A 15,453-nucleotide genomic window follows, 5' to 3' on the forward strand; every position below is an offset into this window, starting at 1 on the left:
TGTATGTTTCTCATTTCATTTGTCCATTCATCAGCTGATGGGCTTTTGGGGGTTTCCCCACTTTGGGCTATCGTAAATAATGCTCCTGTGAACAGTTGCATTGGGTTTTAAATGGACATGTTTTCGTTTCTCTTGGGTATATACACCTGGGGGTGGAATTGGTGGAATTTCTGGACCGTATGGTTATTCTATGTTTAACTGTTTGAGGAGCCACCAGACTGTTTTCCAAAGGGGAAGGGAGGGAGAGAGAGAGAAACACCAATTGCCAAGAGATACATCAATTGCTTGCCTCTCATACACCAGGTTGCCTGGGGACCTGGCCCACAACCAGGCATGTGCCCTGACTGGGAATCGAACCAGCGACCCTTTGGTTCTCAGGCCTGCACTCAGTCCACTGAGCCACATTAGCCAGGTCTAGTATCAGTCTTTGATTACAGCCATCCTAGTGGGTGTGCAGTGATATATCATTTGCATTTACATATTTGCAAATGGTTTTCATTTGCCTGGTGATTAAAGATGTTGAGCATTTTTTCATGTGATTATTGGTCATTTATATGTCTTCTTCAGAAAAGTACCTATTCAGATCCTTTGTCCATTTTTATTTTTTTAAATATTTTATGTATTTATTTTTAGAGAGAGGGGAAGGGAAGGAGGGCGGGGAACATCAGTATGTGGTTGCCTCTCATACGCCCCCTACTGGGGATCTGGCCTGCAACCCAGGCATGTGCCCTGATTGGAAATCGAACCAGTCACCCTTTGGTTCACCGGCTGGCACTCAATCAACTGAGCCATACCAGCCAGGGCCCTTTGTCCATTTTTTAATGCGGTTATTTCTCTTTTTATTATTAAGTGGAATCCATGTACATCGATAAGGGAATGGCGGCTCATATAAGCCACAGCCGACTCAAGGCCAAGGGTGTGGGCCAACACCACAACGCCCAGAACTACAGTAACCAGAACTTCCAGGAGCTGCAAGCACTCTGTCTGAGGAAGGGGGAACTGTTTGAGGATCCCATCTTCCCTGCAGAACCCACTTCACTGGGCTTCAAGGAGCTGGGCCCCAACTCCAAACACGTGCAGAACATCTGCTGGCAGCGGCCCAGTGTGGGCACTGGGAGGGGAGGCGTGGACTCCTGGAGGAAGGGGAGAAGTGTAGTGGTGCCCCCGTCCCTTTGGTCATCTGCAGTCCTCCACAGCCTCACGGGGCCCTGGCACTAGGCTCTGCCTCCCCTACGGCTGGGGACAGCTCTGGACATGCTTAAGCAAAATCTTTCAGAGAGTCCCCAGGAAAGTCACTCACCAATCTTTGCTATCACAGCCTACAACTGTGCCAAGTGGGTCCGGTCCCCTCCCCATCCATATTTTCCCCTAGAACCTGGAGGTGGGTGTCATTCCTCAGGAGAGGTGGGAGGGAGATGGGGAGAGGGGTGTCCTGGGCCCCCTGAAACCTGCATTTTTTCACTGCAGGAAATCACCAGCAATCCTCACTTTTTTGTGAATGGCATCAGCCCCACGGACATCTGCCAGGGAGTGCTCGGTGAGTGGGGAGCAGGAAAGCTGGTGTCCACTGGCGGCAGGGGTGAATTAGGGAGGGGGCCTGAGGTGGGGAGCATGCCACAGTGTCTTTTGAGGCTGGAGAACTAGGACCCCTTAGGTTCAGACAATGCCTTCTGTTCCCCTGTCACTCCCTTTCCGAGCAGATGGTAATGAAAGCACCAGGCGGGTCTTCCTGCTCCTCCCCTGCTCTGGACCCCACCCCACCTGCTGCAGTCTGGGTCTGGGAGTGAGCTGGGGTGGCATGCTAGTTGCCAGCTGCTGCACAATAAATTACCCCAACCCTCAGGGACTCAAAGCAACAACAAACGTGGTACCACCTGACCGCTGCTGTGGGGCAGGGATTCTGAAGCCGCACAGCTGGTGGGTCTGGCTCAGGGTCTCACATGAGGCCACAGCCAACATGCCAGTCGGGGATGCAGCCATCTGAAGGATTGATGGGAGCTGGGGGTTGGCTTCCAAGATGATGTGCTCACATGACCACAGGCCTGTGACTGTACAATGTGGTAGACAGCTGCTCCCAGACACATATGTGCACACACTGCGCACACTCAGGAAGGCAACCTCCCCCACAGTCCTCTTGGTAGAAGTAAGCCAGGAGCCTGGCCTACACTCACAGGGATGAGAAGGAGGCTCCACCTCCTGAGGGGAGGAGAGTCAAAGAAGCGGGCACATCTTAAAGCCACCGCAGTGCCACAACTGCTTCAGTCTGGGGTGTCAAATAAAGAAGCACTGGACCCCCTTCGCCCCCTCTCCCACAGGCTCCCAGGGACAGTCCCAAGAGATATCTTCCTCCCTAAACCCAGTTCTATTCCACAATTTCCACCCAACCTCTCACTGCATCTTCGGAGATAAGGCCAGGACGGGTGTCCTCTGGGTCTGAATTCGGTCCCATCTGTGGCAGAGAGAAAGCAGGGTATGGGCAGGGCGGAGACCAAGGAGAGGCCCCCATCTGCCGCTGAGGCTCACTGGGCTGAAGCAGCCCCATGTTATCAAGAAGAAAACTGCTGCCCTTTTGACAATGGTGGATTAGTGTCCTTAACTTTCCTTTCCCACCCTCTGCCTCCCTCCTGGGGGTAACTCTGACAGCCAAGAGGCCACTGGTAATCACAGAATTTCCCAGGGCCCTCAGCCTCAACCTGGCCCAGGGTACTCACATGGGGCACCCCCTGTCCCCAAGTCCTAGCCCCAGCCCCAGACCACGGGGTCTGAAATCCCCAGGAGAGAGATGGCAATGGATGACCTCAGACCAGGCATACCACCCCTATGGCCAGTACCTAGCCCCTGACACCCTGGGGTACAGACTGAGCCCCCTGAGTCTCCAGTATTACGTGGTTGACATCAGGTAGAGACGTCCTGACTGCTAAACCAGTGTAATCAGGGGTAGGTGTGCGGTCCATGGGGGAAGGTGATGGATTTCTTCAGGGAATGGGAGGTGATTGGCCCTCTTCCAAAGGAAGCAGGTCCAAGAGTGAGCAGCAACACCAAGGCCAAACATTCCTCTTCCTCAAATCCCCAAACAAAAGCACCTGGCTCTAATTTTTAAATCTCTCACCTAAAAGAAAAGGTAGAGAAGCTTACAGCACCTCCCTGAGACTGTCCTTTCTGCCCTGCTCCTCCCTGCTGGCTCCCTTGGCAGGAGGGCTTACTGGGGAGGGGGACGTCAGACCAACTTCTGCTCCACAGTGCCTTGGGTTTCAGGATGCACACACCTGTGGGAGTGCTCGGGGCAAAGCCCCTGCCTGTCTTCCAGGGGACTGCTGGCTGCTGGCTGCCATCGGCTCCCTTACCACCTGCCCCCAGCTGCTGTACCGCGTGGTGCCCAAGGGGCAGAGCTTCAAGAAAAACTATGCTGGCATCTTCTATTTTCAGGTGAAGAGTGATTGGAAAGTCAGAGTTGCTTGGTAGGGTGTGTATGTGGTGGGATGGGGAGTGTGGAGGGAGAGGGGAAAGAATTACTATGTGCTTTGAAGTTTACCTTTTTTATTTTCTTTTTGAAAAGTGATATGAGGATGGGTTTTGCTTAATTATCAGAGGAATATCTGCTCACTAAAGAAATTATGTAAGCTGCCCTAGCTAGTGTGGCTCACTGGATTAAGGGTCAGCCTGCAAATCAAAGGGTCATTGGTTCAATCCCAGTCAGCACACATGTGCCGGTTGCAAGGCAGGTCAGGTGTCCAGTAGGGGGTGCTCGAGAGGCAACCACAGATTGATGTTTCTTTCCCTTTTTCTCTCTTCCCCTCTCTAAAATAAATAAAACCTTTTTAAAAAGAAATAATGTAAGCTAATTTTTAAATTTCCCCCACAAAAAAAGAATTATTATCATCTTGTGGGTCTCCTCCTCCTCCTCTCTCTCTCTCTCAGTAGATATACACACATACACATACATATACGTATACAAGGGGGGGATCCAAAAATACTGGAATTTATTTATACATGTATTTATTTTTACATGTTTAAACTTTAGTCACCTTCAAAGTACTCTCCATTTGATACAATACACCTATTGAGATTTTTTTCTCCTTAAAACAGTTTTTGGACTCATCAATTTTGATGCCTTCTAGTGTTCTGCTGTTTTTTATTTCACCTCTTTCATACTGGCAAAACGTTTCCCTTTGAGGACTTTTCTCATTCAGGGAAACAAACAAAACAATTGTTGCTTGGGGAGAGATCAGGTGAATAGAGAGGGTGGGGCATGAGGGTCACGTCATTTTTGGTCAAAAACTGCTGAACGGCACACTGTGAGCAGGTGCACTTGTAAGTCACCCATCTTGAAGTGGGCAAACACAATGAGTCTTCAAAAAACGTTACTGAAGCTGAACACAGACTCTCAAAACAGTGCCAGCAGGTACACTGATACAGATGGGTTCCTAGAACACTCGCCCAGAGGGGGAAGCCTGTACTACAAGGGGCCCGCCCTCCAGAAGATAATTCCTGGTTTTGATGGGTCCCCGCTCTTATGTGTTGTACGATATTGAGAATCTCTGTCACATAATTTTTGGAATCTGTTCTTTAAATTTAGCAACATGTGGATAAAATCCCCATGTTATAAAGTACTTCTAAGAATCACAAGTTTTTGTTTTTAAGATTTTGTTTACTTTTAGAGAGAGCCGAAGGGAGGAAGAAAGAAAGGGAGAGAAACATGAATCAATAGCCTCTTGCACACCCCTAATAGGAGACCTGGCCCACAACCCAGGCATGTTGATACAGCCAAGAACTGATACAGCAACCTCTTGGTTCACAGGTTGGCGCTCAATCCACTGAGCCACACCAGCCAGGACTAGAAACGGGAGTTTTTAAGACCTTAGGAATCCTATAGTCCAGCCACGGTCAAATATGGGTTGGTTCCCCATGGAAGCCATGGCAGGACCTGGAGATGAGGCTGGTGGTGAAGTTCATGCTTTTCATTGTCTTTTACTCACTATTCAGCCATTCTGAGGGTGTCAGTCTTGGCCACCAGGGGGCGCTCATATAACAGCATTCTCAGGAAGTGGGGTTAGACAGATGCTACGTGCCTCATGGCCCATTGAGGCCCACCCTGCTGCCCGCAGATTTGGCAATATGGGCAGTGGGTGAACGTCGTGGTGGATGACCGGCTACCCACAAAGAATGGCAAGCTGGTGTTCGTGCACTCAGGTGAGCGCACTGAGTTCTGGAGTGCCCTGCTGGAGAAGGCCTATGCCAAGTGAGTGCCCTGAGTCAAGAACCTGGGTCTGCCTCCAAACCCGCCCCACCAGCTGGCTGCTATGGGGGCAGCTGGGATCGAGGGAAAAGGCAAGGGTGGCAGGGCGTCCTTCCCTCCCCTCACTATACCCTCTGATATCCAAGCTCAATCTCTATTCCAGAGCCCAAAGAGTGCCCTCTATGTGCCCACAGGCTGAGCGGGTCCTATGAAGCACTGTCAGGGGGCAACACGGTGGAGGGCTTTGAGGACTTCACAGGGGGCATCACCCAGAGCTTCCAACTCCAGAGGCCCCCTAAGAACCTGCTGAGAATGCTCAGGAAGGCCATAAACCGATCTTCTCTCATGGGCTGCTCCATTGAAGTAAGCTGTGCTTGGTCCTGCCTCCCGACCTTTGCACCTGCTGTTGCTGTTACCTACAAGGTTCTTTCCCCAGACACCTGTGTAGCTAGCATCTTCTCATTCACATTTCAGTTCAAATGTCCCTTCCTCAGGTTAATCTTCCCTGACTCCCAATCTAAATTAGCTGCTCCTACCACCATATACTCTCTGCTTTGAGATTTCAGTATGAAATTCTTACTATGTTTATTCATAGCCTGTCTTCTCCAGACAGTTTTCACATTCCATGACGGCAGTGCCCTTATCTGTCTCATTCATTGCCTGATCCTGGGCCTTAGGATGGCATTTGGCATACAATAGCAAACCAATGAACACTTGTTCAGATAAATAAATGAACCTAGAGTGCTATGTATGACCCAACAATTGCATTCTTGTGCATTTATCCCAGAGAAATAAAGACCTGTCCACACAAAAGCCTGAACACAGATGCTTATAGCATCTGTGTTCGTATAGCCAGAAACTGGAAACAACCTAGATGTCTTTCAAAGGGCGGATAGTTAGGCTGCGGAGCGCACACTGCGAAACACTACTCAGCACTAAAAAGAAATGGGCCAGTGACATGCAACAGCTTGGGCCAATCTCCAGGGAATTATGCTGAATTAGAAAGCCAGTCCCAGAGGGTTCTATAGTGTATGATCCTCTACATATGACAGTCTCGAAGTGACACAGTGAGAAAATGGAGAACAGAGACGTGGCCATCAGAGGCTAGGGAGGAGGGCAGTGAGAAGAATTCATGAAAGGACGAGATTGGTATGTTAGAAATCAGGGTCATGACTGGTGGTGGATACACGAAACTGCACAGGTGATAAAGCTATTCAGAGCACACACACAAGAACCAGTGAAAGTAGAAGACTGTAAAATTGACAAATCACACCCACACCGACATCTGGTTTTGATGCTGGGCTACAGTTCGGTGAGACATTACGACCCGGGAAAACAGGCTGAGGGTGACGAGACCTCTCTGTGCAATGTCTTACAGCGGCATGGGAATCTTCAATTATTTTAAAATACAAAGTTTAATCTTAAAGAAATGACCCCTGCCTTCAGTGCCCCGATCCCTTTGACCAGACCCCAAATTCCTCTCCTTCTACCCTGTTCTACAGGTCACCAGCGACAGCCAACTGGAAACTTTGACGCAGACCATGCTGGTGAGGGGACACGCTTACTCAGTGACTGACCTTCAAGATGTGAGTCTCACAGGTACCCTACCCTGAGGGGCGTGTGAAGAAAGAGAACTTCCTCCTGCCCCGTGCCCCTGAACTTTACCCCCTCCCCACCCAGGTCTGCTATGAAGGCAAGACAGAAACCCTGATTCGGGTCCGGAATCCCTGGGGCCGAGTTGAGTGGAATGGAGCCTGGAGTGACAAGTAGGTGCCCTTGACCGGTGCTCTCAGGTAAGGGGCAAAGCACACAGCAGGCCTGTGAGCAAGGCCATGCCGCAGAGGGACCCACAGGCACACCGAACACACCCCACCCCTCTAGTTTCTCCACATGGTCAGGACCCCCAGTAGGCAGCATTCAGTGGTAAGGGCATGTCCCGAAGGAAAAGGAGGTACCTCCTGTCCCCGCGCCCTGCTCACTGCCTGTCTTTGCCCCAGCTCCAGAGAGTGGGAAGAAGTGTGCCCAGACCTCCAGAAGCAGCTGCTGCACAGAATGGAGGATGGGGAGTTCTGGTCAGTGCAGCGTGGTGGGCTTCCTTTTCCCCACAAGCCCTGCCCCTTTATCTCCTCCCACCCTCCCCACCATGTGGCAGATGTGGCGGCTCTTGGGAAAGGGGGCCCTGTGGGGGTGGGGGTGCACTGATTGGCTGTAGCACCCATGCCTTCCCCCACAGGATGTCCTACCATGATTTCCTGAGGAACTTCACATCCCTGGAGATCTGCAGCCTGATGCCTGATGCGCTCTCTGGGAACCTTGGGAGCTGCTGGCACACCACCTACTACGAGGGCAGCTGGCGGCGGGGCAGCACTGCCGGGGGCTGCAGGAACCACCCCGGTGGGTGCAGGGAGCCAGGGAGGGGACACCCGCTCACCACACAGCCCTGCCTGGGGACCCGGGTCAGGGGTGCCAGGGGCCACAAGCAGGTCAGGAGCCCCGACCCTGTCAGATCCTGCTGGCCCTGTTGAGGGGGCAGGCCTGTGGCTGGAAAAGGCAGAGCCATCCTGACCTGCTTCCTCCACAGACACATTCTGGACCAACCCCCAGTTCAAGATCTGTCTCCCCAAGGAGGACGATGACCTAGAAGATGACGAAGTCATCTGCACCTGCATAATAGCCCTGATGCAAAAGAACTGGCGGCAGGCACGGCCCCAAGGAGCCCAGCTGCAGACCATTGGCTTTGTGATCTACACGGTGGGCACCCGGCCAGTCCCCCAGCCACTCCTGCTCCCTCCCCGTGCCTTCTCCCCTGGGGCCACTGCCTACCCAGCTGTGGGACCATCTCCGAGGGTTAGGCTCCATGGCCCTAACTCTTGCCTGGTGCATTGTGGTTTCAAGGCAGGGCCAGCAGTTTCCTTTTAACAGATTTTTTCATTGAGAACACTTGGGTAGCACTTCCTTTGTGCCAGGCATCCCACCACAGGCCTGATGAATAGTAACGCCCCGTGGGAAGAGGAAGGAGATTGAGAGTCAGAGAGGTGAGGTCACTGGCCCAAGCTCACACATCCAAGTGGCAGCAGCAGAGCCTGCCTCCTGATTCCCAGACACACTGAGAATTCTTCACAAGCCTCCCCAAGCCTCCCCCAGATGCCCCATGGGGAGCATTGACTCCGGTGACCAAGAGAAATCCCTGATGAGTATTTCCCAAACTGTGCTTTGCAAGACCCTTCAAGTGGCCACTTTTTCATTCTCTTAGATATACAGCTAGTATGTATGGAACACCTACTGCATGCCAGGCCCCAGTTCAGCCTTCAGTGGTTCAATAGTGAATAAAACAAAACAAAGCAGACACAAGCCAGGCCTTCCTCCTAGTCTGTGAGTCCACCAGATTAACAGACGCTCCTCAAGGCAAGGCATTTCCAAGGTTAGATGCATTATTTCCAGGAAGGGCTGTTCCCCCACCCCCGCCCCCCAGTCTACGGTGCCATCAGCACATTAAAGATTCTGGTCATCCCTGAAAGAAAGCACCCTGTTTATCTTGGTTTAGCTCACCTTTTCCCCAAGGTTATTGGTGCTCAACGCTCAGTTTCACAACCCTTTATCGGTTTCACAATCCTTTATCAGCTTCCCGCAGTGGGACAGGAGTGTTCTGTGGAAATGCTCACGGTCAGGACAAAGCTCTCTAGATTTTCATCCCAGCTCTTTCCACCTTTAGGGGTGGGAACTGGGCAAAGTCACCTCACCTCCTGGGGACTCTGTCCTGTCCTTAACCTGCAGTGGTGAAAATCTCCCCCAGGGCCAAACTCTGTGTAAACTGTGCTTTGCTGGCCAGAGCTGAGAGATCAGTAACACTGGGACTTTTATCAGAGCCCAGGCCCCTGCCCCATTGCCAGCGTCCCAGTGCCATTAACACGCCCTGCCGACACACACCCACTATGCGCACCCAGCCAACACACATAACGCACGCCTCTCACATGGATTCCACTAGCCTGAGCCCCTTCACCATCCTGGGGATCTGACCCTCCTCTCTCTTCCCTTTCTAGGTCCCAAAGGAGGTACAGAAGACATGGGGTTTGATCCTGGCCAGGATGCATGTGGATGGGCAAAGGGTGGAATTTGGCAAAGGGCCCTGGGTGGAAGTCAGGGAAAGACAAGCTCACACCAGGGTGCCTGCCAGCTGTGTGGTGTCTAGCCCCAGTCAGTGCTGGAGGTGCCTCTCCACAACCCTGCCCAGCCAGGCTCCACCTCGGAGGCCCCTCTCCCAGCCCTCCCAGGCCAGCCCTGTACCCACCTCCAGGGCACATATAGTTGCAGAACATCCAGGATATCCACTTGAAGAAGGAATTCTTCGTGAAGTATCAGGACCACGGCTTCTCAGAGATCTTCACCAACTCACGGGAGGTGAGCAGCCACCTGCAGCTGCCTCCGGGGGAGTATATCATCGTCCCCTCCACCTTTGAGCCGCACAAGGATGTCGACTTCCTGCTTCGGGTCTTCACAGAGAAGCACAGCGAGTCCTGGTGAGGGGCCCCGCTGGATGCTCCAAGACCACCTGCTCAGGAGCTGTGAGATGTCAGACTCGGGGAGCAGGGATCTGGTACCCAGCCCCCACCCCCACACCCCAGCCCCTGCCAACCTCGTCCCTGTTCTGCAGTCAGGGAGACAGCGGCATGTGGAGGGGAAGTCCCAGGGAGTAGCCGAAGCAAAACGGGAACCCAGATGCCATGAGCCTGTTCCGTATAGCTCCAGACATATGACCTGACTCCCCACCCCTCACTGAAATCCTGTCTCCCTGACCCCTGGTAACCCCTGAGCTTCATTTACTCTTGCCAGGGAACTGGATGAAGCCAACTATGCAGAGCTCCTCCAAGAGGTGAGGGGTCTCTGGTGTTGGGAGGACTGAGGAAGCCTCTGGGGGGTGTGGAGGAACTTTCTGGACTGAGTCTCTTTCCCATAACTTTCCCTCCAGGAGATCATCTCTGAGATTGACATAGACCACCAGTACTTCAAACATTTATTTGAAACAGTGGCAGGAGGAGAGGTGAGAGCTGAGGGCTGGGGCTGGAAGGAGGTGGCTGGGGGCTGAAGGGGCCAGCGCAGGGGTTTACAGTCCCCCTTCCTAGGGCAAGGAGATAGGCGTGTACGAGCTACAAAGGCTGCTCAACAAGACGGTCTCCAAACGTGAGTCTCCCGGACCCACCACTCACACACCGCCCTTCCCCCACAGCATGGCCCCCACCTGACCACTGTGTGTCCCCCAACCCCCCCCCTCACTCCTTCTCTTCACGCCCCTTCCCCTCACAGTCAGAAACATCAGGACCAAGGGCTTCGGCGTGGATGTGTGCCGCAGCATGATCAACATCATGGATGTATCTTCCTGTCCAGTGGGCCGTCCTGTCCAGTGCCTCCTGCCCCTGGCCCCTGCCCCCAGCCTGGCCCCCTCGCGGCTCCTCTCTGGCCAGTCATGTCCTCCTTCCTGATGGGGCGTAGGCTCTGGGGTAGTCGATGATGCCAGTTCTTCTGGCTGTTGCCACGGTTCCCAGGCAGGACCCTCTCCGCGAGCCCCTCTGCTCCCCTGCCCGAGGACGCCCCTCACTCCCTCCTCTGGCCTCCTTGACCTCCCTGCAGAAAGATGGCTCTGGCAAGCTAGGGCTTCTGGAATTCCAGGTCCTGTGGAAAAAAATCAAGAAATGGACGGTAAAGGGCATCAAAAGGGCAGTTTATGGGGGTGAGAAAAGATCCCCGGAAGGGATGGGCACTAGTAGGGATGAAGCTAGAACCGGAGCCACTGGCTGGACACACGTGTGCACGCACAACAGGCCAGGATCTGCCAAAGTACTGATGTATTAACTAGTGAAAATATTTAACGAGTAGGGTTTCTGACCAAGATGGAGGTGGAGGTTGATACACTTTGCCTCCTCACACGACCAAAAGAAGGACAACAACAAATTTAAAAACAAAAAATAACCAGAACTGCCAGAAAAATCAAACTGTATGGAAGTCCAACAACCAAGGAGTTTAAGAAGAAACATTGCTCAGTGGATTGAGCGCGGGCCTGCGACTCAGACGATCATGGTTCGATTCTCAGTCAGGGCACATGCCTGGGTTGCAGGCCAGTTCCCTGCAGGCCAACTCCCAGCAGGGGACGCATGAAAGGCAACCATACATTGATGTTTCTCTCCCTCTCTCCTTCCCTTCCCCTCTAAAGATAAATAAATAAGATCTTTTTTTTAAAAAAAGAAGAAACATTGGTTCAGACCAGTAGGAGGGGCAGAGATGGGCAGCCGGGACAGAGAAGATGCACAGCAAGGTGGCAACTGGAGGACCAGGTGGGTGAGGCGACAGCTGATGGACCAGGCAGTCCTACATTTGCATGCAGATAAACTGGGAAGAACAGCTGGGGAGCAAGACAGATGGCACAACCCAGGGTTCCAACGCAGGGAAATAAATCCTCAAAATCTCTCACTGTAAAAACCTGTGGGAATTGCAGCAGCAAGAGAAACTCTGAGACTCACAGGAGAATTCATTGGAGAGTACGTACACAGACTCAGACAACTGGAATCAGCACCAGAAAGGCCCAATTTGCTTGTGGGTAGCAGGGGAAGTGACTGAAAGCCAGCCAAGAGTGGAGCAAGCGGCTTTGTTTCCTCTCTGACCCTCCCCCACATACAACATCACAACACAGCAATGTGGGTTCCCTGCCCTGGCCAATACCTATGGCCCCACCCCTTAAAACATAATAGGCTTGCCCAGACAAAGAAATGTGGCCTGAATGAAAGACCAGATCAAAGCTCCAAAAATAGAACTAAGTGATGAAGAAATAGCCAACCTACTAGAGGCAGAGTTCAAAACACTGCTAATTAGGATGCTCACAGAAATAGTTGAGAGTGGTTTCAAAATAGAGGAAGAAGTGAAAGCTGTGAAATAGAACAAACCAATATATACAGTGAAGGGAAGGAAACCGGGACTCAAATCAACAATTTGGAGCACAAACATTCAACCAGAACAGAATGAAGAAATAAGAATTCAAAAAAATGAGGAGAGGCTTAGGAACCTCCAGGACATTTTTAAATGTCCCAACATCTAAATCATAGGGGTGCCAGAAGGAGAAGAGGAAGAGCAAGAAATGGAAAACATACTTGAAAAAATAATAAAGGAAAACTTCTCCAATCTGGTAAAGATAATAGACTTCCAGGAAGCCCAGAGAGTCCCAAAGAAATTGCACCCAAGGAAGAACACACCAAAGCATATAATAATTTTATTTTATTTTTTAAAATATTTTATTTATTTATCTTTAGAGAGTAAAGGAAGGAGAGAAGGAGAGAAATATCAATGTACGGTTGCCTCTCGTGAGTCCCCTGCTGGGAACTGGCCTGCAACCCAGGCATGTGCCCTGACTGGGGATCGAACTGCGATCATGTGGTTCACAGGCCCGTGCTCAATCCACTGAGCTACACCAGCCAGGGCAGCATATAATAATTTTATTACCTAAGATTAAACATAAAGAGAGAATCTTAAAAGTGGCAATAGATAAGGAGATAGTTACCTACAAAGGAGTTCCCATCAGACTGTCAGCTGATTTCTTAAAAGAAAACTTGTAGACAAGAAGGGGCTGAAAAGAAGTATTCCAAGTCATGAAAGGCAAGGACCTCCATCCAAGATTGCTCTATCCAGCAAAGCTTTCATTTAGAATGGAAGGGCAGATAAAGTGCTTTCCAGATAAGGTCAAATTAAAGGAGTTCATCATCACCAAGCCTTTATTATATGAAATGTTAAGGGAACTTATCTAAGAAAAAGAAGATGATCAAACTTATGAACAGTAAAATGACAACAAACCCACAACTATCAACAAATGAACCTAAAAAAAAACCCAAAAAACAAACTAAGTAAACAACTAGAACATCAACAGAATCATAGAAATGGAGATCACATGGAAGATTATCAATAGGGAAGTGAGAGGGGGAGAATAGGGGAAACGGTACAGGGAATAAAAAGCATAAATGGTAGGTACAAAACAGGCAGGGAGAGGTTAAGAATAGTATGGGAAATGGAGAAGCTAAGGTGAGGAACTTATATGTATGGTGCATGCACGTGAAGTAAAGAGGGGGAATGCTGTGGGAGGCAGGGTGGAGGGTGGAAGGAAATAAAGGGGAGAAAAAACGGGACAACTATAATAGCATAAGGAATAAAATATACTTTGAAAACAAGAACAAAATATTTAATAAGCAGTGTAGTCCAGGTATCACCTAGCTAAAAGGATACATGCAGAGAGCCCTAGCAGGGTGTCAGAACCACGCCCCCCAGCCCTGGAATTCACCCTACAGTCACCAGATGATGGGAATGGTGGGAGCTCAGGGGATGGGCTAGGGCAGGGAGCCCCTGGTCTTGGGTAGCAGTTGTGAGTCAACTCTAGTGAAGTATTTCATTATTCCAACCACCATGCCATGCACACACCCTACCTCATCTCTGTGTCCCTTCAGGACATCTTCCATAACTGTGACCAGGACAACTCAGGCACCTTGAACTCCTATGAGATGCGCTTGGCAATTGAGAAAGCAGGTGACCAGGGGTCAGAAGGAGGCTTTGGGGCAGGGGCAAGGAAGGCATCGGTTAGAGGGCTGATTTCTCCTCTGCACACCTCTCTCTCCCAGGTATCAAGGTGAATAACAAGGTGACACAGGTGCTGGTGGCCAGATATGCAAATGATGACATGATCATGGATTTTGACAGCTTCATCGGTTGTTTCCTGAGGCTGAAGGCCATGTTCAGTGAGTCGCACTCCCCACCCTAGACTGGGACCACTGGCCTTCCCCCACATACCCATATGAGAAATGCTGCCCCAGAGCCACTTCCCCTTACAGGGCACAGACGATCTGGGTTCAAATCCCAGCTCCACCACTTACTGGCTCTGTGCCTTGAGCAAGTCATCTCACCTCTTGAGCTTTGATTGCCTTGCCTATAAAATGAGGATGATAATGTTCCTGCCCTCATAGGATGGAAGTACAGACTAAATGAGTGATATAGGTATGGAGAGCACGCAGAACCAGGCCTGGCTCAAGGCAGGGCTCTCTGAGTTGTTGTCATTAATCCCGCGCACGGTGGAAGGGTGGGGTGTTAGCTGGGGAAGCAGCAAGGGACAGCCTCTTGCACCCTTTTTGACATCTTGCCTAGTCAGGAGTGGGCATTTCAGATTTAGCCACTAACTCAGCTCTCAACTGTCTCCCCTTGCCTCCTCCCCCAAACAGTACACTTCCTAAATATGGACCCCGAGAATACTGGCCATATTTGCCTGAACCTGAACCAGGTACATGGAAAGGACCTTCTGGCTCCCCGACCCAGGGTTCCACCCACTCTCTGCTCCCCACAGCTGTCCTGCCCCCACCCCTCAGATCTGCTTCTTCTCTTCCCACAGTGGCTGCAGATAACCATGTGGGGATAGAGGGGCTGCAGGAGCCTGGCCACCTCCCACCCCCAGTGCCACCAACCCACTCTGGCTGTGGCCCGGGGGGTGGCCACCCTCTGCAGCTCTCAGCTCCACAGCCTCTGCTGATAGGAGGAGCCCTGGGTGCCGCCGACCCTGTTCTCACTCCATGCCCAGCCTCCCAGCTCAGTGTTTCTGTTTTTTTCCCAGCCAGGCTTCTGCTGACTCACAGCCTCTCTCCCTCTGAGTAAATTCTGTTAAAGACTAAGTGACACTTCCCCCCTGTCCCCAGGCTGGGGAGGCTCTCCACATTTTCTTTCCTGCCTCCACCTGCCTGCTGACCACCCCTCCTGGCATGGCCTCTCTCTCCTCTCTCTCACTCGGGGGCATTAATACAATAAAAAACACATGTCACTGACTTCTGAGTCTCTGTGTCTGCATGCCAGGAGAAGACTGGCAGGGGTGGAAGTCACTTCCTCGGCATCAAAGAAGGGCCTCGGTCAGGGCGGTACCACCCCTCTAGGGAGCATTTAAAAATGTGTGGCTGTTGCCAAAGCTAGAGTGTGTCTCTGGAATCTATGGGCAATGCCAGGGATGCTGAATGCCCAGCAGTCCCCATGAACTGTATGGAGCATGGTGTGTGGAGCAGTGTCCAGGGGGAGGTCTGAGCCAGTGGCCAACCCCCCCCCCCCACAGAGCTGGGCAAAGTTAGGGGTCCACAGGGCCCTCGGCCTTCTGTCCCATCTCACCCCTCAAACGGGGGTCTCCAAAGGTTGCATTGCAGGTGCCACAAAGGTCA

The 15,453-nt window shown here is 51.5% G+C and overlaps 1 protein-coding gene across 1 annotated transcript; it reads left to right on the forward strand.

Moving 5' to 3' along the window:
- The first annotated feature begins 876 nt into the window (after positions 1-876).
- Positions 877-14,672, forward strand: CAPN11 (calpain 11). The gene is made up of 21 exons (XM_037056031.1): positions 877-1,104; positions 1,468-1,537; positions 3,308-3,426; positions 5,106-5,239; positions 5,431-5,599; positions 6,739-6,822; positions 6,917-7,002; positions 7,234-7,308; positions 7,470-7,630; positions 7,818-7,987; positions 9,277-9,288; positions 9,542-9,753; positions 10,067-10,106; positions 10,203-10,274; positions 10,357-10,414; positions 10,538-10,602; positions 10,862-10,930; positions 13,714-13,792; positions 13,885-14,001; positions 14,479-14,537; positions 14,646-14,672. The coding sequence occupies exons 1-21, from the start codon at positions 877-879 to the stop codon at positions 14,670-14,672; spliced, it is 2,106 nt and encodes a 701-aa protein (XP_036911926.1).
- Positions 14,673-15,453: the final 781 nt, after the last annotated feature.

Source organism: Sturnira hondurensis, unplaced genomic scaffold, assembly GCF_014824575.4.
Source record: "Sturnira hondurensis isolate 20B ecotype Veracruz unplaced genomic scaffold, ASM1482457v3 Scaffold0000880, whole genome shotgun sequence".
NCBI lineage: Eukaryota > Metazoa > Chordata > Mammalia > Chiroptera > Phyllostomidae > Sturnira > Sturnira hondurensis.

Coding starts and splice junctions, on each gene's coding strand:
- CAPN11 (XM_037056031.1), top strand. CDS start 877: ATGGCGGCTCATATAAGCCACAGCCGACTCAAGGCCAAGGGTGTGGGC. Junction 9,754..10,066: donor GAGAAGCACAGCGAGTCCTG/GTGAGGGGCCCC, acceptor TACTCTTGCCAG/GGAACTGGATGAAGCCAACT. Junction 10,107..10,202: donor ATGCAGAGCTCCTCCAAGAG/GTGAGGGGTCTC, acceptor CTTTCCCTCCAG/GAGATCATCTCTGAGATTGA.